Here is a 27,613-nt window from a genome sequence, read left to right on the forward strand (position 1 = left end):
GGAATTCTGTGACAGAGTTGGGATTAGAATCCAGTTCTCCAGGGTGACATTCAACTGCTTTAACCACGAAGCCATCCTTTCTCTTCCTGCAATCTCTGGCCTCATTCGCCCACATCTTCAGACTTCAGCAACAAATGAGACAGAGATTCTACAGAAAACAGTCTCCTTCACTGAACAACCCGGATTCGTTCCCAGATCATAGTCCATCCTGTGCATTGAATGACACAGGGGCCCTGTGGAAAATAATATGTAACCATGTAATTAAAGACTGTATCATAATGCACACTAGGGAAGCAAATTCAGGTGACACAGGCAATTTCAGCTTTGGCATTTCCTAACTTTTGAGGGCTTGCCTCTGCAATTTTAATGTTTTAATGTAATTTCATAAGTTTTATAAAAATGTGAAAATTGAAAAAAAATCTATTTTATGGAATCATATTATCACATTGATCATCATCAGAGTTGGGCTCTTAGATCCACAGCACAATATTCTGCTACTTGAGCTAACAGTAACTGGTATCAGTAGAAGGCTGTTATCTTCTGTTAGAGTCTGCCACTAGGAGGGGAGGTGAAACACTTTGCCAGTAGGTTTCACAGCAGTTTTCTAGACAGCAAAGGAATGCTGAGACTAAGGCATCTTGGGTCCAATTTCAGGTTTTGTAGGGAAGTGTTTTCTACAGGCTACTGACCCTTCCGCCCATATCCATGTCCCTCTCCCTTTCTGCTCCTCTTTCCCGTTCCCTGGATTTTGCCCCTGTTCCCCTATCCTCACTTCTTCTGCCCCCATCCATGTCTTCCTGTGCTCACATCCTCCTGTGTCCTTCCCTCCTTGCTCTGTGCCCTTCACTCTGCTCCTGTCCCCAGCTTATCTCCTTCTTCTTCTTCCTTCCCTCTGCTCTTGACTCTCTTCTATTCTCACTCCCCATCTTCTCCTCTCTTGTGCCCCTTCATCCTGCATTTATCCCCTCCCCCCATATTCTCCTTTGCACTCATGTCAGGAGGTATCCTTCACCTTCCCTCCATGGGAGAGCACTGAAAACACAGGAGAGACAGTCTGAATTCTCAGTTTTGGTGTCTGGTGCCACAGTGGCCCCTGGCAGATGGGAGGAGCAATTACAGGGACAGCCTTGCTCAGCCATTGAGGATCGGTGATGGTGCATGCACAGTCCTGTTGGCATGTCAGAGCTATGAGAAGATCTTCAGTAGATACAGAACCTTTAGAGAATTTAGCTGCCAAACTAAACCAAGTAGCTACTGAGCAGATGCAAACTGAGATTTGTCAAAGGCTTATAACTTGGATACATCTGGGTGTGTTTTCCACTAGGAAAGCAAAAGGCACATCTCTGACACCAGGCAACTTCTTTGCCAAATCCCTGCTCCAAAGCAGGGAGGCACTAGCACTTCTCTATGAAAGGGCTGTAGATTTTTTTTAACATAGGCCAAGCAATGTATTTTGTCTAAGCTCTTTCTGAGAAACAGCTGAAACATTAGTTCTGAAACTTAAACAAAAAAAAGTCAGCATGGGTGTTGTCCCAGCATAGAATATATCAGCTCAGCACTTTAGGCGTGGCAAAGTTATAAACAACTGATAACAAGGTCTTCTAATGGAAAATGTTAGACAATCTTCTTAAGAAGAGGTGTCACTAACTGTGCCACCTGTAATAAAGTGTTCTAACAAACTGATAGCTACTTAGGTCTTCGCATTTGTCACTGTAGTGTACACTGTGGCCACTCAATGTCATGGTGACAACAAGGATAGAGCTCCAATCCTGCTGCTCCAAAAGCACACATACCTAGTACTCGAGCCACAGGATAATTTTACTTAGCTATTAGCAATAGATGGTCTATGACACACAGTTATGTAGTTCTGACTCCATCCACTGAAGAGGGCAGTGGTGCATGAACATGCATATGCGTGTGCATGCAGACTCTCCCTCCCTGCCTCCCTTATTATACTGCATTATTTTGTCTTAGGAATTTTTCTGTTAGCGTTGCCCTTTGTTTCTCAATTTCTCTGTGTTTGTTTTTCACGTCACTGCTTTCAGATAAATCTTTCCTTGTCTTTTCATGAGACTATTTTTTTTCTAAACTGCTTTTTCACTGTCTTACCTAGGGCTACAGTGTCCATGGCCCATTCACTCCTTCGACTATCCGGTGTGAGTCAAAGGCCACAGAGACTGACATCCCTTAGAGTTAGTCCATTCAGGTCAAGGATGAGGCATGCAGGCAGGGGGCAGGATCTCTGTGAAGTCTAACATTACTGCTGCCTGTGCTCTAACTTTTCTGTAGTTGAACAGAGGACTTTGGTCATTGGGGCTAACCTAGCAACTTTCAGCAGCACTAAATTAACTTTAAAAAATTGAACACCCTGCCCTTGCCCTGGCTTCTCCAGTATTAAACTAGGGAGATTCTTCCCACTCTGTGCAATATGATCATGGATGTGTCTATCTAATTGAATCTATATCTTTTCTAATGTGCCCTTCACCTCAGTATCAAAGTGCCATTGTAGGGTCTATTAGTCACTCAGAAACCAAATTAAACAGTCTTAAACTGTTGACAATTTTATCAGAAGGCTGATTTTTCCTATAGAAATATTCCACTTTAATTAACATTCAGTATAGCCCAAAACAGAGGACTCAGGACTCCATGCATGTAGTAAACTAAATTCTACCTTATTACTGTGCACTAAAAGCCAGAAATCAAAAAACAGAATGCATTTCTTTAGTTCAGACATTGCAGTGTAAAACCAACCAAAAAGTATATAGTGGAACATTTCATACAGTTAACAGCATTCGTTGTCAGGTACAGAAATAACAAGCTCAACATAAGCAACAGTTTGTTATTGTATTACTCAAGTCAGATTTTAACACTTAAAAGTTACTTTTAAGCTATTTTTTTTCTCCTGAAGGCTGCAGGGGGTTTGAGTACAATTTTCTAATTTGTCTTTCTTAGATGAAGCTTAGCTGGATATTATGGTGAAAAGTCTTAGAAGTTACTCCAGTGAGGCACTTAATATTTGAGGAGCATGGCGTAATACTTATGCTAGGTCTACACTACAGCGGGGGGTCGACCTAAGATACGCAACTTCAGCTACGTGAATAGCATAGCTGAAGTGGCGTATTTTAGGTCGACTTACCTGGCTGTGAGGATGGCGGCAAGTCGACCGCTGCCACGCCGCCGTCGACTCCGCTACCGCCTCTTGCCGCGGTGGATTTCCGGAGTCGACGGTAGAGCCATCAGGGATCGATTTTATCGCGTCTTCACTAGACGCGGTAAGTCGATCCCCGATAGACCGATTGCTACCCGCCAGATCGGCGGGTAGTGAAGACGTGCCCTTAGTCTGTGTTCTGGTGTAGATCCAAGGTACTAGGTGAGGCAGATGGCTGGAGAAGTAGGATGAGATCCTGTGTTCCTCAAGGATTGGTCTCAGATAGTAGGTACACAACCTTTTCCTTTTGGGTGTGTCCTAGAATCTTCAGGAATGTGCTCAGATGTCCTAAATAATTCTCTTGAGGTACAGAGATGCCTTTCTGTGACTTAAGGGGTGATTTTGCCTCTCATTGAAGTACTGAATTGTCAGTCCTCAGTGTCTGCTGAATAAAGTCTAAGAGGAAGCTTTAACTTCTAGAATATGCTTCCCCTGGATAATCATTTGTAGCTGCAGTGTGACTGGTCCAGTTCCTGGACTTATACTTTTAACCTTCTACTGTCATTCTCATCCAATTTCCCTTCTGTTTCTCTTTATCTCCTATTTCAAGGACTTTCTCTCTCTTCTGACTTCGTCCTCTCAGAACTGGCTCATTTTTCTTTTGCACTTTCCCACAAAACATTACATTATTCAGAACAGATAGAGGTCTTTTAGGAAGACTTAGTTTTTTATGCAGTAGATACAAATGGCCTTGTTTTAATGTAGGAACATTTTTTTCAGGATAAGTTTATACTCTTTGTTTTTGTTAAAAGTAGTTCAGAGTCTCATCAAATTCAGTTAACACAGTTCAAATCCTATTTGACTCTCATTACACCAGTTTTAATTCTTTATCAGTGGTGTTAAACTTATCTTACATCATTAAAGGGAGCCAAAGCTCTTTGGCATTATAATGAACCATGGCTGCCTGCACACAGATACCATGGGAATTGGGACATGCAGTCTCTATGACTATGTGCCCCCCTCAGGGTTGTTAAATATATGTATGGTTCTTAAAACTTTAAGGCGTTCTTATGCTTGAAAATATTTCAGTGTTTATGTCTTGATAACCAGGTATTCTGCAAAATGGGAGAATGAGGGGCACCCTACAAGAGAAACAAGGAATGTCTCCTGCCTAAGGGCTTGTGACTCAGTGTGTGGAAAGCCAGAGTGTGACTCTATAGCAATGTGGAAGATTGGGCTGCCCCATGTGCCCTCTTGTAGTTAGGGTGCCTCCTCTCTGCCCTTTTATTCCCCCTCTTCCAGGCCCTTTTACAGATACTCCACACACTTGTTTGTCCAGTAGCCATCCTTATAGGGGTTGGGGTTTATTCAGACAAGTAAAACTCAAAGTCCCAAAAATCTGTCCTAATGCATGGCTCTTATCTCAGAGCTTGGGTGAGCGAGAGGATTCCTTCATCTTGTCCTTTTCCTTTTTTATGAGTTCTTTGCAGGCAATCTGCCTAGGGTTCAGCTTGCAGGTGTACTGCTCAGCACTGACTCTTCTGTAAACTTCCAAGAGTCAGCTTCCTCAAACAACTGCTTCAACTCTCTTATAAGGAACCAGGTGCTTGCGGTTCTGTCTCTGCGCCAGGTGTCTCTGCTCAGCTCATTTAGCAAGCTGGCCCCAGGCTTCAGGTCTCCTGCAAGCTGCTCCCTTGCTTGCTCTCTCTCCCTTTGCTGGCTCACAAGCGCACTAGCTTGCCACACATTAAGTCACCCTGTGACCCTGCTACTGCTGTTGGAAACAGGAGTATGTCAAAGTGCGCCATACTGTAGAACTTTTAGTGCGCAGTAGCAGGGTCCACACGCTGACTGAGTGTGCATCAGGCTAGTGTGCTCTAGACTCATGCCCTGGCCTGCTGCACACAAAAGTTGTCATGTAGATAAGCCCTAATATAGGGGATGTGGCAGGTGAACAAACTACGGCCCAAAAACCAGTTACACTTAAACTGCCATCTTTAAAAGTGATTTCTGTGCCGAGTAGAGAAATTCACTTTAGCTGCTGTTTGTGTGACACTGGGGACATCTAGTGACTGGCAGGCTAACAGCAAAATGTGCATTACCCCTGTGGGAGGAGGAGGGCATGCCTAGGGACAGCCAGCACTCAAGGCTATGTTTCCTACTTAATAGTGCCTGCCTTGTAATGAATTCAGTATCGGCTACCTGCCAAGCCTGGCATATTATATTCTCTCTCTTTCTCTGCCACCTCGCCTCACTCCCTCTCTGCATCTTCACTTGATTGCAAAGAGGCTCTTTTGACTGTTATGAAAAGCCATCTGATTAGGGTTTTCATTAACCCAGGAGCAGAGCTGCTCAGTTCAGGTTGGGCAGGAGAAATTCTGTAAGTGTTTCAGACTAGCAAAGTTGCCCACGTTGAAGGAGTCTCAATACTAAATTGCCCTCTTGGGTGTGTAGCTCAGCTTACAACAAACTCCCCTCCCCCCAAACTGATGTAAAGAAAACTAAACTATAGATACCTTGTTTTCCCTACACCCCATTAAAGTGTCATATATTTTCTTGGGTTCTCTCACTGCTGATTACCAAAGGCCTTTCTGTGTCCATTCTAGCTCCTTCCTGAGCAGCCTGCTTGCCTACGTGAGGGGCACACTGAGTTATCAAGGAGGAAGCCTCTGTTAACACACAGCTGTATCTTGGGAATTTTTATTCCTTATGGGGCAGTTTCATGGTTTTAGGGTAAAATTATTATTTGTTTCAGTTTGGGTGAATACAGGTTGGGTCTTGAACCCTCTGAAACACTTCAGACTTTCCACCCTCTTCTTTCCCCTTCATGTAGCTTCTTTACCTGGAGGACTGTAGAGTGTATGTGTGTGTCCAGAATGGGAGAAGGCTACTTTCCCCAGGCATCCAGAGCCCGTGTGACACAGTTCAGATTTGGGACAGAATCAAACAGATTTCAGATGCAGGGGAAGGGATTCTGTTTTGAAAGAGGGCATCTACCACCAAAATATGCAACTCGCTGGCATTGTCTGTATTCAAGAATAGTCCCATTCAGCAAGTGGTGTGGCTACATTGATGCTGACCCACATTAGTACAGAAGGAAATGCAAGATTGAGCCATAGATTAGCCCTGTCTGTGCACAGCCTGGTTTGCTTTTGTCTATGCTTAGTGGTCAGCATTTCTGCAGGTTTTCCAATGCTGAATGGAGGCTATTCCTGAGTGCAGACAAGGCCTTCATCTGAAGGAGTTTTAGTGTAAGTGGGAAAGGCGGAGGGAGCACTCCAGAAAAACTGAACAAGTGTTTGGGAGTCGGATACCATTTGTATTTTTATGCTGGTGATGTAATTGCTGGTGCTCTTCCCACTAACAATATCCAGGCATGGTGCTAGGAGGTGGTGTTGCAGGATGTGCTGTGGGCACCTCAATAGGTGGTGCTCTCCTCTCTGACTGCCCCGTCTTGGAAGTCCATGTACCTGTGCTGCAATAATGAGTTTTGGTGACCCAGTCACCAAGCATTCAATGACCAATCACTCAAGCACTGTGTATCTCAATCTGGATGATGTCAGATTAGTCGAGGGGTGGATGGGGTAAAATGGAGCAGTGCGGGTGAGGAAAGCTGCATGTGTGTGGATCTATTCTGATATGGCACCACAAATGTGCTGCTGGTGAGCAGTTCCTTGAAAACAGCCTCCTCTCCCTTTTCCTGCAGATCCCCAGAATAAAGCTGGCTCTAGGAGCAGCTCATGTGTTCAGGGCAGCAGGCTCAAGAACCAGCTCTTCAGCCCTTGTCTTTGCTCTTACAACGTGCCGCTTAGCCGCAAGCACACATGTACCAGGATGAGAGGGGCGGAGAACAAGGGAGAAGGGGAAATGGACAGAAAAAAAATAGAAGCTGGGGCATAATGTGAGGAGATATGGAGGAATGGGGGAGATGCCCATCCCCCAGTCTGTCCCAACACAGGGCCTCCAGGAAAAAGAGGTTAGGAAAAAGGAGAAAAAAGCTGCATCTGACCCTTCCTGGTCTCGTTGAGTGCAGCCCCTGCCAAGTTTCAGGCCTCTAGCTGTCATCTGGCTCTGGGTAGAAACACATGGTTTTCTCTCTCTCTCTCTCTCAGACTGGGCCCTAGGCTGCAGTCCTCTGACACAAACCATAATTATTCAGCAGGTCTGATTTAGGCACAGACCCTGCAGTTTTGTTTCCTCCAGGAGCAATGATAGTGGTTAACACAGTAATCAGACAGCCTCCATAAAGCAAAGTAGTAGTTGTTTAGAACAAAAAACATGTCAGAGAAAACAGGTCTGAAAACAATAAAACAGGCTACACACATGTCTAGCTTACCAGGTACCTAACCATCTTTCACAATGGGAATCCTGGGATATCTGAGCTTCCTTCAGACTCCCACCACGAGTCTCCTAACATCTGGCTGGCATAGTCCATTCCCATAACACACAAACCATTTCTCCCCCATGCTTCAGGGAGAATACACTTTAAAAACTGTTCAGTCTTTTTGATCTCCAAGAGCACCCAGCTGGCAAAACAAGCTTGACTTTTCTTTGGAGACATGGTCTTTGTAATTAACATCTTTCCCCCATTGTTGCTTTCCAGTTTCTTCTTCTCGCAGCCCCCTATTAAGTTAGATCAAACCCACCACAGTTATATACTAACTTTACCTTACTGACCAGGTGTCACAGTTCTAAGGCTACTGATGGGCGCCTCCTACTGTCTGGACACTGAAAATTCCTTAGGTGTAGCCATCTGCCTGAGCAAGGTCTCTGTGGTACAAAATAGAGTCAAATAGTCCAACTGTGCCTGAAGGGGGTGGGGCTTCTAACTCCCATTCCTTAGTCTCTTTAATGTAGTCCCAGATTCTCTAATCCTGAAAGGGATAGAGAGTAGTGGTACCAACCGCTTAATGGCTTATCCTTCCTGGCTGGCATACCAGAACCTATTATTTTGTAGGCACAAATGGGTCACAACAGGCCACCTCATAATGTATACCTTAAGTACATAGCCTCACAATAACCAGTGTTGCATGTTGCTGGATTGGCTGTTACCCTTACATCCGTGAGGGGTTGAAGTACCGTGGCTATTTGTTTCAGGTGGTCATGGTCCCCCTAATTCTGCCTGTAGATGACAATGTCATCCAAATAGGTGGCAGTATATAGTCCATGGGATTGCAATATTTTTATCCATCAACCTCAGGAAGGTCACAGCTGCATTGTGGAGTCAGAATCGCATGGTACGGAAGAGGTACAAGCCAAAGGGCGTGGAAAAAGCTGTCTTTTCCTTGGAGTCAGGTGTGAGGGAGATCTGCCAGTACCCTTTGGTAAGATCAGTGGTAGACATACACTGAGCTGTCCCAACTGGTCCAATAACTCATCTACCCTCCATATGGGATAGGCGTCAAATTTAGATATCATGTTGACTGTGCGGAAATCTATACAGAAGTGTATCATCCTGTCCAGACTAGGGACCAGGACAATGGAGCTCCCTCCACTCACTACAGTATATCTCCATCACTCTGAGGTCTAACATTGCTTGAAGCTCCTGATGGCCTATGTCCCTCATTTTCCCAGAGAGGGGCTGAGGGTTTCCCCTCACTTTTTGTCCTGGTGCTGTTTCAGTATGATGAGAAATCAAGTGAGTCTTTTCTTGAGTGGACAAGAAGATGGTGGGGAACAAGTCCACTAGTTGCTGGACTTGTGTCCTCTGTTCACAGTGTAAGGCTGCCCCCATCTTTACAGGCATGCAGATTATTCCCCTCAGGGCGTGGGGTTCTGGTTTGCGGGGGCGGGGGGAGGGCGAGGAGGCAGGAGTCAATGAAAAGCCTCTCCCTAGCCTTCCAGGCCTTTAGAAGTTTATATGATAAATTTGGGTGTTTTCTTTTTTTTCTGGTTGCCAGATTTTATAATTGATGGGGTTTGCCTTTCTAATCACCTTGAAGGGCCCTTGCCAGTGGGCTAACAGTTCAGACTCTGAGCTGGGTAGTAGTAAAAGTACCCTATCACCTGGTTTAAACTCTCTCAACCAAGCTCTGCAGTTATAGGAGGTCTCTTGTGCATGTTGAGACTGCAGAAGGTTTTCTCTGGCAAATGCTCCCAGTTCTTTAAGTCATCTCCATAACTGGAAAGGTGCATTGGTTTGTGGCATCACTACTATTTCAGGAGAATGCCAGGATTTTTAGGCCAGAAAGGGCCAATGTGATCAATTAGTCTGACCTCCTGCATCACACAAGACTAAGGCCAGAGGACTGACTTGAGTTAATTTGTGTTTGAACTAAAGCATGTCTTTTCGAAAAACATCTAATCATGATTTTAAAATAGCCAATGATGGAGAATCTACCACAGCCCTTGGTATGTTGTATAAATGGTTAATTACCATGTAGCGTTCAAATGTGCAACTCACCTCTAATTTGAATTTGTCTAGCTTCAACGTCCAGCCATTGGATCTTGTTACACCTTTGTCTGGTACACTGAAGAGCCCTCTATTATCAAATGTCTGTTCCCCGTGTAGGTACTAATAAACTGTGATCAAATTACCCTTTAACCTTGCCTTTGTTAAGCTAAATAGATTGAGCTTCTGGAGTCACACTGTAAAACATGTTTTCTAATCCTTTAATTATTCTGGTGGCTCTTCTCTGAACCCTCTCCAATTTATCAACATCCTTCTTGAATTGTGAACGCCAGAATTGGACACAGTATTCTTGTAGCAGTTGCACCAATACTAAATACAGAGGTAATGTAACTTCCATACTCCTACTGGATGTTCCCCTGTTAATATATCCAAGGATCATATTAGCCCTTTTTGTGACAATGTTGCATTGGAAGCTCACATTGAGCTAATTATCCGCCATGACCCATAAGTCCTTTTCAGAGTCGCTGCTTCCCTGTATAGAGTCCCCACCCTGTAAGCGTAGACTATGTTCTTTGTTCCTAGATGTATGACTTTACATTTGGCCATAGTACAATGCATATTGTTTGCTTGTACCTGGCTTACCAACCAATCCAGATTGCCCTGTTCTCTTCCTTATTTACTTCTCCTTTAATATTTGTTTCATCTGCAAACTTTATCAGTGATAATTTTGTTTTCTTCACAGTCATCGATTAAAACGTTAAATAGTGTAAGTCCAAGAACTAATCCCTGTCAGACCCCATTAGAAACACACCCACTCAATGACATTTCCCCATTTACAATTACATTTTGAGTCCTATCAGTCAGACAGTTTTTAATCCATTCAGTGTATGCCATGTTGTTTTTTTATCATTCTAGTTTCTTCATTAAAATGTGTGATACCAAATCAAACTCCTTACAGAAGTCTAAGTATATTACATCATCATTATTATTTTTATCAACCAAACTCGTAATCTTATCAAAAAAGATATCAAGTTAGTTTGACAAGATGTATTTTCCATAAACCCATGTTGATTGGCATTAATTACATTACCCCCCTTAATTCTTTGTTAATCAAGTCGTGTATCAGCTGTTCCATTATTTTGCTTGGGATTGATGTCAAGCTGACAAGCCCATTATTACCCAAGTTGTCCTGTTTACACTTTTTAAATATTGGCACATCAGCATTCTTCCTGTCCTCTGGAACTTCTCCAGTGTTTCAAGACTTATTGAAAATCAACATTAATGGTCCAGAGAACTCCTAGGCCAACTATTTTAAAATTCTTGGATGCAAGTTATCTAGACCTACTGATTTTAAACATGTCTAGCTTTAGTAGCTGCTCTTTAACATCTTCCTTAGTTATTGTTAGAATGGAAAGTATTTAATCTTCATCATCAATCATGAGCATCATCTTGATAAGATATGAATATATCATCTGTTTTTCCCTACATACAGAACAGAAATATTTATCGAACACTTCTACCTTTTCGGCTTTATTATTAACAGTTCTACTATTTCCATCTAGTAATGGACCAATACCATTGTTAGGATTCCTTTGTTCTTAATATACTTAAAAATCTCCTTCTTATTGTCCTTAATTCTACTGATCATAGTATTTGCCTTGTGGCCTTTAGCTTCCCTTATCAATTTTTTACAATTCCTAGCTTCTGATTTGTATAAATTACTATCAGCGTCCCCTTCTTTGTATTTGAATGACTTGTGGTCCCAGGGCCCTATAGTGCTGCTTCATTAAGTACTGAAGGGGTAAGCGGAGATGACATTTGTTGGGACTGGGCATAGATCCTATGTCCTCATGGAATCAGGGCTGTGTGGACAAACCAGTATCCCAGCTCTACGGCAGCTTTTTTGTTTTTCTAACAAAAATTTATGCTTTTCCTGTTGTGTTGCCCTGTTGAATGATGTAATTGAGTCCCATTTCTTTTGATCTTTTCCATAATTCCTCTTAATCAGGCAAATTAACAGGGAGGAAGGATGTGTTTATGGCTAAAGCATCGTTGTCAGGAGATCTGTGTTCTATGACCTTGGGCAAGTTACCCTTTCTCTTACTCAGTTTCCCTGTCACTAAAGCTGATAATGACGCTCACTTTATGGGTCCATGAGGTGGAAGGCACTAGAGAATGGGACATCATTACTATGATTAAATGAGAAGAGGACAGGTGAAACTAGTTATTTATGGCCACATGTTCAAAGACATCAGAAGACCTGGTGAGATACGTGAGGATTGAGATCTCATAAGGGCAACCTGGAGGTCCAGGTAAGCAGTCAGGAGTGGGATATTCCATTACAAGATAGGAGTCTCATTCTCAAATTGGGAGGATTTCTGTGTGTTCTGGACTCAGCATCCTGACACATTCTGGTATGACAGTGTTTTGTCTCTTACAGATTATTTACACAGGAAAAATACTGGGTCACTGGTGGCCCAGATCCTCTGCTCTGGCGAAGCAACACTTAACACAGGTCCCAAGGAGTTGGAACCAAAGTGGCATCAAACCACCTTTCTGTCCCTCAGCCCTGGAAGAGACTTAGGCCAGTTTTCCCTCTAGTGCAATTTAGAGCAGCCTCAGGGTTGCTCTGTTGTGTGACTGGTAGCAGCCTCCCAGGGTACTGTGCCAGCCCAGGAACACCAAAGAGCAGGGCAGTCTGGCCATGCCCTCTCCTATCTACAGTCCTCACCACTTGCCAGGATGGGGCCAAGAGTGGTTGACTTAAAGGCAGCTCTATGAGCTTCACACCACTTTGGGAATCCACTATGCAAGCCAAATCCTAAACTGGTGAGTTAAACCGTGATTCCATCCAGTCTGGGCTGCCAGACTGGCAAAAATAGGATTGAGCAGGGCTGAGAATATGGCCTTTTTTGTGTGCTACTTTATAATGTAGAAAGGGGATCTGGGAGTTTGTTTTGTTTTTAAACCCTGTTCCTGTGTTCGTTTTTTACATTAGAAATATCAGGAAAGTTGTTTTATTTTGCCGAAGTACTCCTTGGAGGTCAAAAGTGTTGTGAATCTTCCACAAAAGAGTTTTTCTCATAAGTGTTTGCCTGGAGTTAAATAATTTTACACACACATACACACTTCAAACAATGTGACTAAAAATCCTTGCCCCCTCACATAGCTTGAGTTTCACTCTCCTTTCACTTGTGATGTTCTACCTCTGCTAGTTCTCTAGTTGTCCATAGAATCTTTGAGGAAAAACAGTGCATGAATTTCTAAGGTGAAAGAAAAGCTGAGTCGTTCCCCATTTAAACAAAAGCTAACCAAACAAAACAACCCTTTCAGTCATAGAATCATAGGGTTAGAAGAAACCACAAGGGACATCTAGTCTAACCTCAAGTCCTTCCATGTAGCTCACAAAGAAGTAAAAATGGTCATAAATAGTTGTATTTGCCTTTTGAAGTGGAAGCAAGTGTCACTTTTGTGTCATAAAATTGGTGCATAAATGTGTTTTTAGCGGGTTTACAGAGAGTTGACATTAGAAATAAGGGTTTGGTCTCCACTGTCATATATCCCAATGACACACAGCCAGTCTACAGAAATGACAGAGAGCACGGAGGTTGTAACACAATCATCAAATTCAAGGTTTAGAGATGGCATCATCTAAGGATATTTTATCTGTAAACTTTTAACAAATAAATTGCATTCCCCTTTTGGATATTAATTCATTAATATTTTTAAAGAACTTTGAAGGTGCAGAGTGTTATAATTAGGAATATTGTAAGGAAGTGGCCAACATTTATGTGTCACTACTGCCCTCTACTGGATGGAATCAGAACTACTTGACTGTGTCATAGGCCCTTAAAAACTATCTTCCATCAAGTGTCTCTTTTAGCTCAAGAGGTAGGGGTTTGTTCTCTTGGAGCAGGAGGATCTGAGCTGTATCTCGAATGCCATTATGAAGCTCCGAGGGGGTACTGCGTGAAGCCTAGTGAAAGCTGTGAAGTCCTAAGTGGGTACAGATTTCTCCTTTTTTTAATTATTCCTGGTTTATCTACTTTAGAATTTTATCAACCCGCCCCTCCTACTGTTATCCTTTTATGTTTGTTGCAGATTGATCTCCCTGATACCATAAGCCAACGTGGCTTTCCTCTGTTTCCTCTGTTATGTCTGTCTGGTTCTGGAAATAGGGGTCTCTAGTTTACTTGAGCTCCCCCTCTGGCTGGATGTCAGCCTCTGGGATAGCAGAACAAAACTGTTGTAAGGTTTTGTGACTGACAGAGTGTTTTAAGATTTCTTGGTGAGAGAAAAGTTAGGGCTAGTTTTGTTTGTTTGCTTTTGTGGGGGGAGCTTATGGCTCTTCAGGATCCACGATACACTCACCAATATTTCCTAGCAACTGTAATGTACATGAAATTTTAGCACTCCCACTCCAATGTTTAACTGACCTTACTAAAGAAACAGCAGTGGTGGCACAGATTTTCATACAGAGCTTGTGTATGTGAATACTAAGGGTACACCCTGTCGTGTATTTTATAGTGGGGTCTATATAAATGAAGCATCATGGTTTCAGCCACAGATTGTATATTATGTACTAGATCAACAATGGCAGCATATCTGTGGTGGGGTTGTGGTGCTCCCTGACCTCCAGTAAATGTTCTCTTCTGCTGTTCTGATCCATGGTATTTATAGCGCACAAATTGTTGTTTCCAGGCACCATCCTAGCTCTGTCCTCCCTCTCTGTCACCATGTAAGATTCTCCCAAGGTCTCATCCCCACTCCTCAAAGCATTTTTGAGTGCTTCTCTCCCATGCCTGGTAGGGATTGGGAGGCATTTGTATTGGTTGCAGAATTGATGTATGGTGTATATCTTTGTCTCGGACAGGTTGTTTATAAGAATAACGACATCCGTCTGGAGCTGTCTCGCTTGGCGAGGATCAGTGACACCAAGATGAAGATCTACGGGGAGGTGAAATTCACATGTGAGAATGTGGCCACGCTGGATCCCATCAGCTTTGAGACGCCAGAGGCCTATATCAGTCTGCCTAAGTGGAATACCAAGCGGATGGGCTCCATTTCCTTCGACTTCCGCACCACTGAGCCCAATGGCCTGATCCTCTTTACCCATGGCAAGCCCCAGGAGAGGAAGGATGCCAGGAGCCAAAAGAACACCAAGGTAGACTTCTTTGCAGTTGAGCTGCTAGATGGGAACCTCTACTTGCTGCTTGATATGGGTTCCGGCACCATCAAGGTGAAAGCCACCCAGAAGAAAGCCAATGATGGAGAGTGGTATCATGTGGATATCCAGCGAGATGGCAGATCAGGTAGGAGGATAAAATATTAAATAGGTTCATCTCTCCTCTGGTGGGGGAGCATAAAATCCTGGTCCTTTAAAATTCTTACTCCTAGAAGGGAGTAGCTTTCTTGCAAGAACTCATGTTACTTAAAGAAATTTACCTAGCAGAATAGGAGGCATTTCAGAGGGCCAGCAGTGTATGAAGTGTTCAATGTGAGCTTTAGAATAGCCCCACAGAAGAAGCCTTTATAAGCAGCCCTTCAGCATCTTACTCTTTAACTCTATTTAATCTGCACCTAGTTCAGTAATCACGTACATCATCACAGTGGTCACTTTTGGTGGGCCAAGCCTTGAGGTCAAGTGCGTAATGAATTTTATTACTTGTTTTTTATTCCAACTAACTCCCATTTACTTCACTGGGAATAAGTGCTGAGTAGAAACTGAGTAAGAACTTCAGGATCTGACCCAATATTATCACCCTCTCCTGGGTCTTTGTAGGGCCTGGGGAGACTAGATAACACAATTAACATGGAGAAACTTCCAAACTAGTGGAAAATTTGTTGGGACAAAGGAGAGAGAGGAGTTGGCCAATCACTGCCCTATTCTCTTGTTTCCTTTGATGCTCTTGCAGATCACTGTTTGAATAAGGATTCTTCCTTTATTCCTAGCAAGGCTTTCCCTTTCCAAAGTGTTTCTTAGAGTGAAAGTCCTTCTCTTAGTCTTTCTATATCTGATTGAGTCCTCTTTGCTGCTTCTCACTTTTAGAATTTCAACTAACAGAATATATTTTTTAATATTATGCCTGTCACCATATTATATAGGCTCCAAAGGTATTTTCTTTGTTTCTGTTGTTGTAGAGCAAGCTAACATATACTCATGGTTGTGCTCCAAAATAAATTAAGAAGTGAAATAATCATATCTACAATTTGATCCTTGTGAATATGTGAACAGTTGGGCTTGAACTTCTCCTAGATCATCAGGAGTTGAATGTCTGGCCATATGTTGCTGTAAAGGGAATTTTGCCTACATTTGCAGTTAGGTCTAAGATTTGACCTGTGATCTCCATAATATAAATGTCCTAGATTTGTGCTTCTTGGGGCTTGCAACAGAGTGTTTTTAGCAGAGGGAATATGCTTCCCCTGATTTTTCAAAAGAGCTGACTTTTAGGGACCACTGCACAGCCTCTCTCTTTATGCAGGCCTTTGTCTGAAGAGCTGGTCGTTTCTGTGATAGTTTAAAGGAGTTTCTTTGTGTTTGACATTGAGCCCATCTAGGTTGTAATGTATGTAATTTGATTCCATTAGCACCTAGCGACATCGACAGGAGCATTTTACAAATGAAGACGTAAATAAATAAATGATTTCTGTAGATTTGCTAGAATCTAATTAACTTGCAAGGATAAACTCAATTAGTAGCATTCATTACTGCCTACAGTTTTGCTTGCTCGCATGGAGCATACCTGGTCCTTGGACAAAGAACTCCAGAGTAAGAAGAAAAAGATGAAAAAGCAAAGTCCTGGCTGAAACAGCTCGTTAAAACCCAACCTGAGAGGGGCACATTTTGGTGTATTATGATAGCTGAGATTGACATTACCCCTAGGAGAAGTCACCTGAGCTCCCCAAGGAGGCAGATTGCAGGACTGACCTGTTTGTTGCTCAGCAGAAAGGTTTATTGATTGCCTGAAACCTGATCAGAGATAAGACTTCAAATTAAATGTGTTTTGTTGAACAACAGTGAACAGATTTGTTCTTTTCTTTTTTTAACTGAATTTTGTGCTGGTGAAAAGTGCTGGATTGACAGCCCTACCCTCTGATGTCCTTTCTGAAAAGGTAATAGGAGCACCAGCACTGAGAGTTCCCCCATGTCACCCTTTAGTGTGCATTGACCCATTGAGGCCCTCAGAGGCCTCTGCTAGGGATGAGAAGGGAATTCAGTCTCCATGGTTTGTTCAGTTCCCGGCTTTTCTGCTGATTGCCAACAAGGATTCCAGCTAGGTCCTGTGCTTTCTGTGATGTGGACATCTGCCTGTTAGAAACTGGACTGAGAAACAACAGACTCATTTCACATAGGTCATCCAATAACCGTTAGACTTTAATAACTGAAAACTGGTTTTGATCTGGGCTAGATTTGAGCCATTGAACTGGACATTCTGTGTATCATTCATAAGGTACCCTGTCCTCATTAGATTCTTTCCTTTCTTCCAGTTCTCCCAAGGAGTTAAAAGCTTTGAGCTCTGCTGAGCTAAGCAGAATCACCTGTAAAGGTCCAAGTTCTTCCTACCACTAGGTAATAGAGTAGGAAAGGGGCTGCTGGGAAGCAGGGCAGTTATCCTGCTCACATAACCTCTGGCATCTCTAGTCCCCTTTGACTCTGCGTGTGCTTCAGTCGGTGCTGGCTGCCAACGCAACCAAAGCTATATCTTCACTGTATGCTGACAAGAGCTGACAGCTTGGACTTGGACTCCTAGCATCCGCTCCCGTATCTTGTAACCTTTCTATCCCCAGGGCAGCCTCCTACCGGTAATGTCCATGAAATCTGTCACCATTTCTAGCTGGGAAATGCTGCACATCATTACAAGAGAACATTTTCGGCCAATTCTGAGCTACAGAGCACATGTTATCCCACCCCTGCTGACTCTGAAAGCCTTACTGGCAGACTGGATGTCTGGTCGCATCAGTGTACTGTTTCCCATACTGGCTCTGCCTTCACTGGTTGCTGCCTTTTTGGGCCCTCCCACTCGCTTACCCAGGCCCCCAGTTGAGGCCTTTGAGGGGTTAGAAATGAGGCAGAAGAGCCCTTCTGATTTCTGAGGTAGAGGTTTGTTCTGTCTTTCCAGAATCGTAGATGTTAGAGATGGAAAAGTTCTACTAGCTCATCTGGTCCCTTCTCCCTAGGGCCAGTGCTGGATTGGTCCCTCCAGTGGCTTTTCCAGTCTGGTCTTAAAAGGTCCATGTAAGGGGTCTTCTGTCACTTTCATGTTCTAGAGCCTAATGCATCTCACAGTCAAGAAGCTTAGCCTATTACTCAGCCTAGATACATACTTCCTTTCTTAATTTCATCCTCTTCTTCCTTGCTTTACACCTTTAGCCTTGGTATTTCCTCTCCTTCCTTGGTGTTTTCACCTTTTCAGTATTTGCAAACTGTGTTATGTCTCCCCCTCTATGGCTGAGTGGCCAAGTGAGAGAGGTTTCATCTGATCTTTTAACCTTTCCCCATAAGTCAGACTCTCTAGCCCCTTGATCATTTCTGTTATCCTTCTCTTGACTCTCTCCATCTTTTTGGTAATACAGTATACTGTCCACAACATGAACACAACGTTCCAAGTGCAGTGGCAGCAGAGCCAGATGGAGAGGGACTGTGACCTTGCTGCTCTGTGATATGCTGCCTTTGCATATATAGCCATATTGTGTCACATCTCTGCTCTTGCCATATAAAAGGGGAAATGTCTGTGGTGCTGCAATTTACTTACACAACATGGTTCATCAAACAACCCTAGTTCTCTCTGAGCCTTTAATTTGTAACGCCTCTATTGCCTCAAACACTCTGCTGCCTCTGACATTATCCCTAAGTTATACAAAACATCACACACGTGAAATGCCCGGTTTGCGTTCTGCTCTCTGTTCAAGAAGATGCGTATTACAGCTGAAGGGGGGGAAAGGCATATGTATGTGACTGCAATTTCTCGCAGAAAACTCAATTAACCTAACTCCCCTGCCCCCTCCTAGGGGTGTAGGATAAAGAATGCAGTGATCTGGAATTAATCTTAAAGCATAGACAGTCCCTTCTGGGGACATAGAGTATCTTAATGACAGGGCAATCACACGTGATGATTTAGAGCTAGATGGAACAAGTTTCTGATTCTTAGTTCAAAGCGGATTGGTGTCCCTATCTCAAAAATAACTGAAGTCCTGAATGAGGAGCAGTGTGGTCTAGTAGACTGCACTGCACTGGCCTGTCAGAGACCTGGGTTCTGCTTTTATCTCTGCCACTGACCCATTGGATGACCTTGTGTTAGTCTCTACACTTCTCTGTTTTCCCCTTCCACCCTTTGTCTGCTTGATTGTAAACTCTTCATGGCAGGCACTGCCTCTTAAAATATGTATGTACAGTGCCTTGCACAATGGGGCTCTCATCTTGCTTGAAGCCTAGAAGCAACTATAATACAAATAATAAGAACTCTCCCTTTTGGAGTTCACCTTCACCTCTCTGTGTCTCCATTTTCCCATCTGTGAAATGGGGACAATGGTACTTTCTTTGTAAAATGCGTTGAGGTCTGTTGATGAATAGCATTATGTAAGAGCTATGTATTATTAGTAGTAGTGTTTACTTTAATCCTATATAGTCCCAGAGCCTTCTAATTCCGGCCGCACTTTATGTGATTTCCTGTCTTGCAGAGTGAATCCCATTGAATAACACTGAGTTCCTGGGTTTTTGCTCTTTTTTTAAAAAAAGAAAGACCTGCAAGACAGGAGGAGAATTAAGACCATGTTATTGAATATGTGTATTATTGTAGCACCTAGAATCCCTAATCAGGATTGGGACCACATTGTGCTCTGTGCTGTAGAGGCACACATGAACACACAGTCCCTGCCTTGAAGAGTTTAGAGGCTGTGGCTGGGGGGAAGAGGTGGAGAGGGGCAGCGTAGGACAAACTTCCTCTGTCAGTGTTGTGTTTTACTGGGGATCTTCAATCTCCTCAACTGAAACCGTCATCTTTAACCTGCATTCAAATACCATAGGAACTGCACTAGACCTGGGCTGTCAGTGGAGCTGTTGGCTGATGTTTCCTTTTCCTTCTTGCCCCAGGTACCATATCAGTGAATAGCAGGCGCACCCCATTCACTGCCAGTGGGGAGAGTGAAATCTTGGACCTGGAAGGGGACATGTACCTAGGTGGGCTACCTGAGAACCGGGCAGGCCTCATCCTCCCCACAGAGCTCTGGACGGCCATGCTGAACTATGGTTATGTAGGCTGCATCCGGGATCTGTTCATCGATGGACGGAGCAAGAACATCCGGCAGCTGGCGGAGGTGCAGAACGCTGCCGGGGTCAAATCCTCCTGCACCCGGCTCAGCACCAAGCAGTGCGACAGTTACCCATGTAAGAACAATGCTCTCTGCAAGGACGGCTGGAACCGCTTCATCTGCGACTGCACTGGCACTGGCTACTGGGGCAAAACATGTGAGCGGGGTAAGTCAAGTGTGCTTTGAGATCATGCTTACCAAACTGGGCGTGTGTAGGAGCTCAGCAGGGACAAGACTGTGCTACTCCTGGATTTAAAGTTCGGTTATTCCGATGGTGCCCCCAAGCTCCAAGGACTTTTCTCCTCGCTTTGATGGCTCAGTGGGATCTGAGTCTCTCCCACCCAATGGTCCTCACCACCCTGAGTACAAAGGAAACTCCACTCCCATTTGATAGTGCCAATCCCTACCCAAATTACCAGGGAGCCTTACTTCTAAGATGGTTCCCCCTCACCCTCTGCCCAAAGGACCAGTTAATCTTAGGCCTGGTCTACACTAACCCCCCAAGTCGAACTAAGGTACGCAACTTCAGCTACGTGAATAATGTAGCTGAAGTCGACATACCTTAGTTCGAACTTACCGCGGTTCAGACGCGGTCCACACGCGGCAGGCAGGCTCCCCGTCGACTCCGCGGTACTCCTCTCGCCGAGCTGGAGTACCGCAGTCGACGGCGAGCACTTCCTGGTTCGACTTATCGCGTCCAGACCAGACGCGATAAGTCGAACCCAGAACTTCGATCCCCAGCCGCCGAACTAGCGGCTGGGTGTAGACCAGCCCTTACTGTCATCTGAGCTGATGATACCCTGGGGAGTGGGGATCCTTCTTCTCAGTTCTGAGGTCTCTTTTCCCCAAGTTCAGTGTCTCTCCCTCTCCGAGTTCTGTCTTTCATCTGTTGGGGCACAAAATGTGGCTGTGTGTGATGAGTTCCGGGTGGTTTGTTGGTAGCAGTCCCATGTGCAGGCTGGGGCCTGCTGATCCTTTTGCTTTAGCACAGGCTTGGTTGAAAGACAAGGTATCCCCGTCTGTCTCTCTCTCCTTCGTCAGCCTGCACTGATGGCTGAGTTGCTGGTAGAGCCACCCAATGGAGTACTGTAGTGCTGTATTAATTTAGATGGAATAAATGGACCCAGAGAGTTAAAGGTGTTAACATGACTCAGTCACTGTCCAACATTAAGCACTGTTAAACAAGCCTCAGGGTTTGGTATACAGAGACCTCAACCTGCTTTGTACCATGGCAAACACACCATTAAACATCTGTTTAACCTTTTATTAAAGATATACAAAGAAGAGGGGAAAGGATTAAAGTATTTGACATGTAAAGTATCCCTTGTTCCCTTTCACTTTAACTGTAGAGAGTTTTTAGAAGGAAACACCACTTATTTGACAGGCTCTTTGATGGTAATAACTGTTCTTTTGGGGGGGAAGAGAAAAAGATAGTTGAGATGGACTGTTGTTATTACTGTTGTAGTTAAAGTCCGAGCCCATTTCTTCAAAGACAAAACAAGACAAACACACACAAGAGGGAAGAAAAAACCGGGCAAAGATAGAAAACGAAGTTTCTGTCACTGGTGTTGACTCTCACTTGCAGTCTCTCTGCTGGAAAAACACTGGCCCAGCATATGGTCTTATTAGCCACCCCGAGATCTGGCAAACGTGTAGCACTGTCGGACTGTTTAGGACTGTGCATTTAGCTGCCTTTTTCTGGTCACAGGCTTACAGCAGTGATGCAGAAAATACAGTCTTGGCTGGCCAAGCCAGATTCTAATTAGACAGAATGCAAAAGAAAAGGGATAGGAAAGAGAAGAAATATGGTAGTGAAGGGAAAGGACACAGGGCAGAGGTGGGAGAGACAAAGTCTCTCATCCCAGGTGGTGGTTGAGATTCAGCTGAAGCTGGTGGAGGTAGCAATGTCATCTGGGTCCCTTTCTCTGGTCTGGTCAGGACATCTCTCAGGATTAGATGAAGAAAGTCTGGGCTTCCAGGAGACGGTGAGGGTGGCGGCCATGATTATGAAGCTTCTCCTTCCCCTTCTCTGATCTTCCAGTGAGCCAGCATTGTGCTTGCTTCCATCCCTCCACCAATTTCCATTTTAAAGTCTCTCTGATGTTAAGGACCCCAAAAAGGAGTGAGGGGGAAATAGCTTATCCCCTCATTATTTTGTCCACTAGTTAGACCTAATTTTTGATACACCAATTTTGGTTGATTGATTTCTGGTCCCTCATTTTTCTTGTTTACCAGACATGATCTCAACACAGTCCTTGAATTGTATCAGGAGGCCTTTTTGTTTGAACTAATTCAGCCCTGCCTCCCTGTTGCACCTTTTCTTATCAACATTTGTTGCCATAGGTTATTGAGACACTTACTAAACTTTCTCACAGTTCTGCAGGTGACCTCACAATTAGGGTAAATTTTTAGGCCCAGTTATCACAACACTAGTGACAACACTAGTGTATAGCCCATGAAAGCTTCTGCCCAAATACATTTGTTAGTCTCTAAGGTGCCACAAGTACTCCTCGTTCTTTTTGCTGATACAGACTAACACGGCTACCACTCTGAAACTAGTGACAAGGTGCCTCCAAACTCACCTGTGCCAAGGGCAAATCTGTAGGAGATAGTCATTAATTTCTCAAGTACAACGAATGTCACTGCACCTTCTTCTCATTGTTGCTAGTTCTGTCTGATCATTTTAAGGCGTCTGATTGGGGATATATGAGGCAAAATTATTGCCAGTGCAGGCAGCCAAGAGACATCCATTCTAGGCCAAATGAGACAGAGCTTAGCAAATAAAAGACATTTGATCTATACACTGTTCAAATCCCAGACGGTTCCATTAATTGTTTTTGCCCCTGTATTGTGCCCGGTGCCGTGCTCAGAATAAGCTGGCCGAGTGAAAAAAAAATTGATGGCAGTAGGCCCACTTAACAAAGAAAATGGAACTTCCCTTTGGTAATGTTACTTTTTATTGAGATCAATTTCTCAGTAATATTTGGCTATTAGGACTGGAGTGTGGCTGAAGTGCACTTGCTGAGACACAGCAATGGATTTTTGGCAGAATCGTAGGGCTTTCGTCCGTTTTTGCCCTCCTGGCCTCCCCCACTTCGTAGCACAGTCTAGTGATTGGACCACATGTCTGGGGATCAGGACTTTGGGTTCTGTTCCCAGCACAGTCATGGATGTCCTGTGTGACCTTGGGAAAGTCACTCCCCTCGCTGTGCCTTAATTTTCCTATCTTTATTGGAGATGATAATACTGAATCACCTGCAGTGCAGGTTGTGGGGATGAATTAGATACTGTGTGTAAAGCACTGTACAGTCCTGCGGCTTTGCAATTCACCTGCTCTGCAGGAGGGGAAGGATTTTCTTTAACAGGAACTCACTGTAGATCAGGGATCTCAAACTCAAATCACCATGAGGGCCACATAAGGACTAGTACATTGGCCCGAGGGCCGCATCATTGACACCTTTTCATACAAAGATACAAAAGCGCCCCCCCCCGCCCCTGGCCCCGCCCCCATTCCACCCCTTCCATGAGGCCCCGCCCCGCCATGCCTCTTCCCACCCCTTCCCTGCCCCCATTCCAACCCCTTCCCCAAAGTCCCCGCCCCTGCCCCGACTTTTCTCTGCCTCCTCCCCTGAGCATGTAGCTCCCCGCTCCTCCCCCTCCCTCCTGGAAAACGCTAAGCACTGCCAAACAGCTGTTTGGCAGCGGGAAGCGCCTGGAGGTAGGCAGAGGAGCAGGGATGCAGCGCGCTGGGGAGGAAGGGGGGCAGGGAGTGAGGGGAGCTTGGTGGCCACAGGAAGTAACTCCGGGGGAAGGTGCGGGGAGCTTGGTGGCTGCAGGAAATAACTCCGGGGGGACGGGGAGCTTGGCGGGCCGCAGCAAATAACTCCGTGGGACGCATGCGTGTTTGAGACCCCTGCTGTAGATCAATAGAATTCTCCCTGCAGGGCAGTTGGGATTTTTAGGCTTTAGACATGCAAGATTTATTCTTAATGGTACAACTTCCAAGGCCAGCACTACACAGTTTGGTGCCCAGTCTCACCCTGGCTACTGCTGGTGCTCCTAGTGCTGCATGTGTGCCCTTAAAGGAACAGGTGTCTCAAAGTCACCCTGTTTGACTGGACCCCTAAAAATTCAGCACCCTAGGCAGTCATGTTTATCATCTATGCGTAATGTCTGTCCTGAAGCTTCCCCCATACACTTTACCAGGTTAGATGACTGCAGAAGTGGGTTTTCTGAACAGGGGTTTGAGAATTCTCCTGACCTACCTACTTCCGAGTGCATGCTGCCATTTTGAGTGGTGCTGCGTCAGGGAAGCACCACACCATAAATTCATTGCTTCCTTGTTGTGGTAGGATCAAACTCTGACTTTCTGCTTGTCCTTACTTTTTATTTGTGGCAATGTGTTATACCCTGGAGTGATCAACACTGTGATAAAACTCGCAAGACATTCCTGATTCCCACAAGTCCCTGTCATCAGCTTGCAGGAGTCAGAATCCAGAGCTACCTGTTGGCATCAAATCTATAGTTGGGTGAAATGTGTGTAATGACATCCAGAGCCAGGCAAATTTGGGCCAGCGTCAGACTGGTCTGAGAGGATAAATGAATGAATGCATGTGTACTGCTGTGGAAACATGAAGTTCTCAGTAATATTGTTGATTGTATCTCCTAGAGGCTGTCTAAGGGTCATAAATCTTTTGGTGGGCGTGGGGCTGGGGATAAGTTGCAGAAATGTTAGCTGCGGGGGACCTGAAGTCTGGAAATGCAGTAATGGTTATAAATGGAAACAGTGCAGGCTATGTTGGTTTCAACCCCAAATCAGACAGAAGTTGTCTGTTTCAACTGAGTTTTACTTTGCAGCTCAAGGTGAAGCTCAAGGGAAGGGATCGCACAGGGACTGGAACTGAAAAACTGCTCACACAACAAAGCCCTGCAGGCTGAATCATGTTGTGATGACTCCACGTTATCTGTATCATGAGGTCACATCACAGCTTCATCACATACTGACACAACTGCTTGATCTCAGGACGTAGCATCATGACGCAATGATTTTGCCTGCATGACAAACAGAAATAGAACTGCCGATACATGACTAACTTTTATGCCCTGACACCCAAAGGTGACTGTAAATCCAGCTGTCAGTTGGCCTGTGGCTCAGGCACCATGGAGGGCAATGTTGCTACCCTCCCTACTGAGCACAGGAACTGGGGAGCTGCCTCAGGGTTGGGGTGAACAGGATATATAGGACAGCAAAGGCAAAATGTAGCCAGGGCAGGACTGGGCTTTAAATAAATGACTAGCCTCAACTGCTGGCAGTGGATGGCAGAATTTGAAACATGCGCTTGGGAAGAACAGCCTGACTCACTGTAGTCAGTCTTTAGTCCTGGGGAGAGGGAAGGGAGTGTAACAATATTCAGTTGGCTTCACTGCTGCAGGGAGTTGAAAATTAGACAAAAGCACTTTCAGGCCCAAAGTGCAACAGCTGCTGAAGGTAAAGAAAGATCCTCCAGGGATAGGTGCTGGGATCGTATAGAGGAGTTAGACTTAGAAATGACAAAGACCTATTCTGTTCTAGTGTGTCTGTCATCCAGGACAGGATACCCCTGTGTTCAGCAACTCCAGTAAAGAGTATGGGGTAAAGGCTGATAGCTAGATTGGGTTAGTCCCTGTAATATATATTGTTCCACATGCAATATGCTGGTGAACTAGCCAAATTAAAACAGAAGAGTCGTGTCTGAGGACCAAATCCTGAAGGTTTTTCACAGGTAAAACTTCTATCAGAATCATTTGTCACTGAAACCGCTCAGTTTTACTTGAGGACCTCAGAGTAAATTGGGTCAAGATAAAGCAGTTTGGATAAACAAGAACCAACCTCAGCCTTCATGTTGAACTTGAACTGACTGACGTCTGAGATCATGTTTCAATGTGGGTCTTCGGTGTGATTGATTTTAGTTAAGGTCTCACACATCTGAGTTTTCTGTTTTCCATCAGAAATATCAAAACACCCAGGGAAAGGCTGCACTTGTGATATTCTCAAACTAGCCCAAACCACTGTGGTAGAGTAGTCCTGGAAATCATGTGCAAGAAGGACTGTTCTCATGAGTCCTGTGGAGTGAAGGGATTGCAATAAGCATTTGAACTTTTGGATGAATCTCTGAACCTTTAGAGATTCAGCAGTCATTAGCAGAGAGGACGGAAGGCCCAATAGTTAGAGTACTAGCTTAGGCAGTGGGAGCATTGGTTCAATTCCTCCTCCACCAACAAAAACCTATGACCCTCGGCAAGACACTTAGTCTGTGCCTCACATCCCCATTTGTTAAGTGGGGATAATAGCACGTCTCCACCTCACAGGGGTGTTGTGAGGATAAATCTATTAAAGTTAGCTAGATACTCAGATACTGTGGGGGCCATGTAAGTACCTAAGTACCTCCCACCTGAGCTTGGATAACCTCTATTAGGTACTAATTAATCATTAATTGGTTACCTAGGGCACCCAGTTACTTCATAAGGACTGGCAGACTAGGCCCTGACTCCTCAGAAAGGGGCCGTTGCCCTGTGACACTACTCAATTCCTGGCTGAGGCAGAGTCACAAAGGGGTGCTCAGTTGGTTTATCAACGTGATAACATGCCTCTTGATGCTAGGTGTGAATTTCTGTTGTGATGAAATATGCTGTATGTACTGTAGGAGCTGGAGGCATCTGTCCCTACTCTAGAGAAAGAGGCAGACTGGAGTTTGACAGTGCCACACAGCTCAGCTACCACAGTGAGGAGTGTGGCATAAACACCTAGATACATAGAAACTAGAACTGTAGCTGCTTTGCTGTGGGCCCATCGCAAAAGGAAGGATCCTGTGAGGTGCTGAATGCCACTTTCAAGGTGCTGAGCACTCCTAAATTCCCTTGACTTGCAGGATTGGGACCCTTTTGTCAGAACAGCCTTACAGTTTCTAACACACAGTAACAAAAGAGGAGGTTCCTATTGCCCCCGGAGGGGGCTGGCTTTATCCTTAGCATGAGGTTACTGAGAGCTGGGATTCAGTGTTGCGAATCCAGTGCTTAGCATGCCTTGGGCGTGTTGCTGTATCTACGAGTCAGCTTCAAAATCATGTTTATACAGAGTGAGTGCATGCAAATAAAGAGAGGAGGGAGGGAAAGAGCAAGGGGGGCAAAGGATACAGGAATTCCTAATCAGAACAAGACTTTGAGTGGAGTGTTGTGCGTGTAGCTGGGGGAGGTATGTGGCCACCAGAGCTCTGCTCCACCCTATTTGGAGCTGCAGAGAGTATATACAGCCAAAGGCAGGATTTAGTGAAGCCAAACAGACTAGTCGAGGGAAAGACTATTTCTGATCTCCATGAGAGGAAGAGCAGATGTCAGGAGTGGGGTGGGGATTTTGGTGATGCAAGGCTGGTCACTGAGCACGGTGAACATCCAAGGTTTGGGCCAGAGCTCTCTAGGTTTTGGGGTCTCAGGACAGGGCAGTAGTGGAAGATGTACCCCTGGGTAACCTCTGGTCTTTTTGATATCCGTATGCTCAAGGGGCAGTGGTAGCACCAGGTTCTAGTGCAGCTTCTCTCTCTCTTTCTCTCTCTCAGCACTTGGTTCCAAACACTTTTGTCTTTATGGGTGGGTATTTTAATTTCCTTTCTTTCAAACCACCTAATAGCCCAAGGAAACTTTTCCCCCAACCCTCCTCTCATCAGTGTCAGGCCAACTTGTGGAACTGTTTCTCCTGCGTGACACCAGAGCAGACTCTGCTAAAACTGACTCAAGGAACTCCTCAGATTAAAAGGATAGCATATTTCCTC

General features: G+C 44.6%; 1 protein-coding gene across 2 annotated transcripts in view; it reads left to right on the top strand.

Moving 5' to 3' along the window:
* The window catches only part of NRXN3 (neurexin 3), a 1,356,989-nt gene that overhangs the window by 365,028 nt on the left and 964,348 nt on the right, over positions 1 to 27,613 (top strand). For both annotated transcript variants that reach the window (XM_026651477.1, XM_029911473.1), the window contains exons 6-7: positions 14,374 to 14,812; positions 19,591 to 19,974. In XM_026651477.1, coding sequence (XP_026507262.1) covers positions 14,374 to 14,812; positions 19,591 to 19,974 — 823 coding nt within the window. The remainder of the gene's footprint in view (positions 1 to 14,373; positions 14,813 to 19,590; positions 19,975 to 27,613) is intronic.

The sequence above is a fragment of the Terrapene carolina genome, unplaced genomic scaffold (assembly GCF_002925995.2).
Source record: "Terrapene carolina triunguis isolate 2854851 unplaced genomic scaffold, T_m_triunguis-2.0 Scaffold96, whole genome shotgun sequence".
In the NCBI taxonomy this organism is placed as follows: domain Eukaryota; kingdom Metazoa; phylum Chordata; order Testudines; family Emydidae; genus Terrapene; species Terrapene triunguis.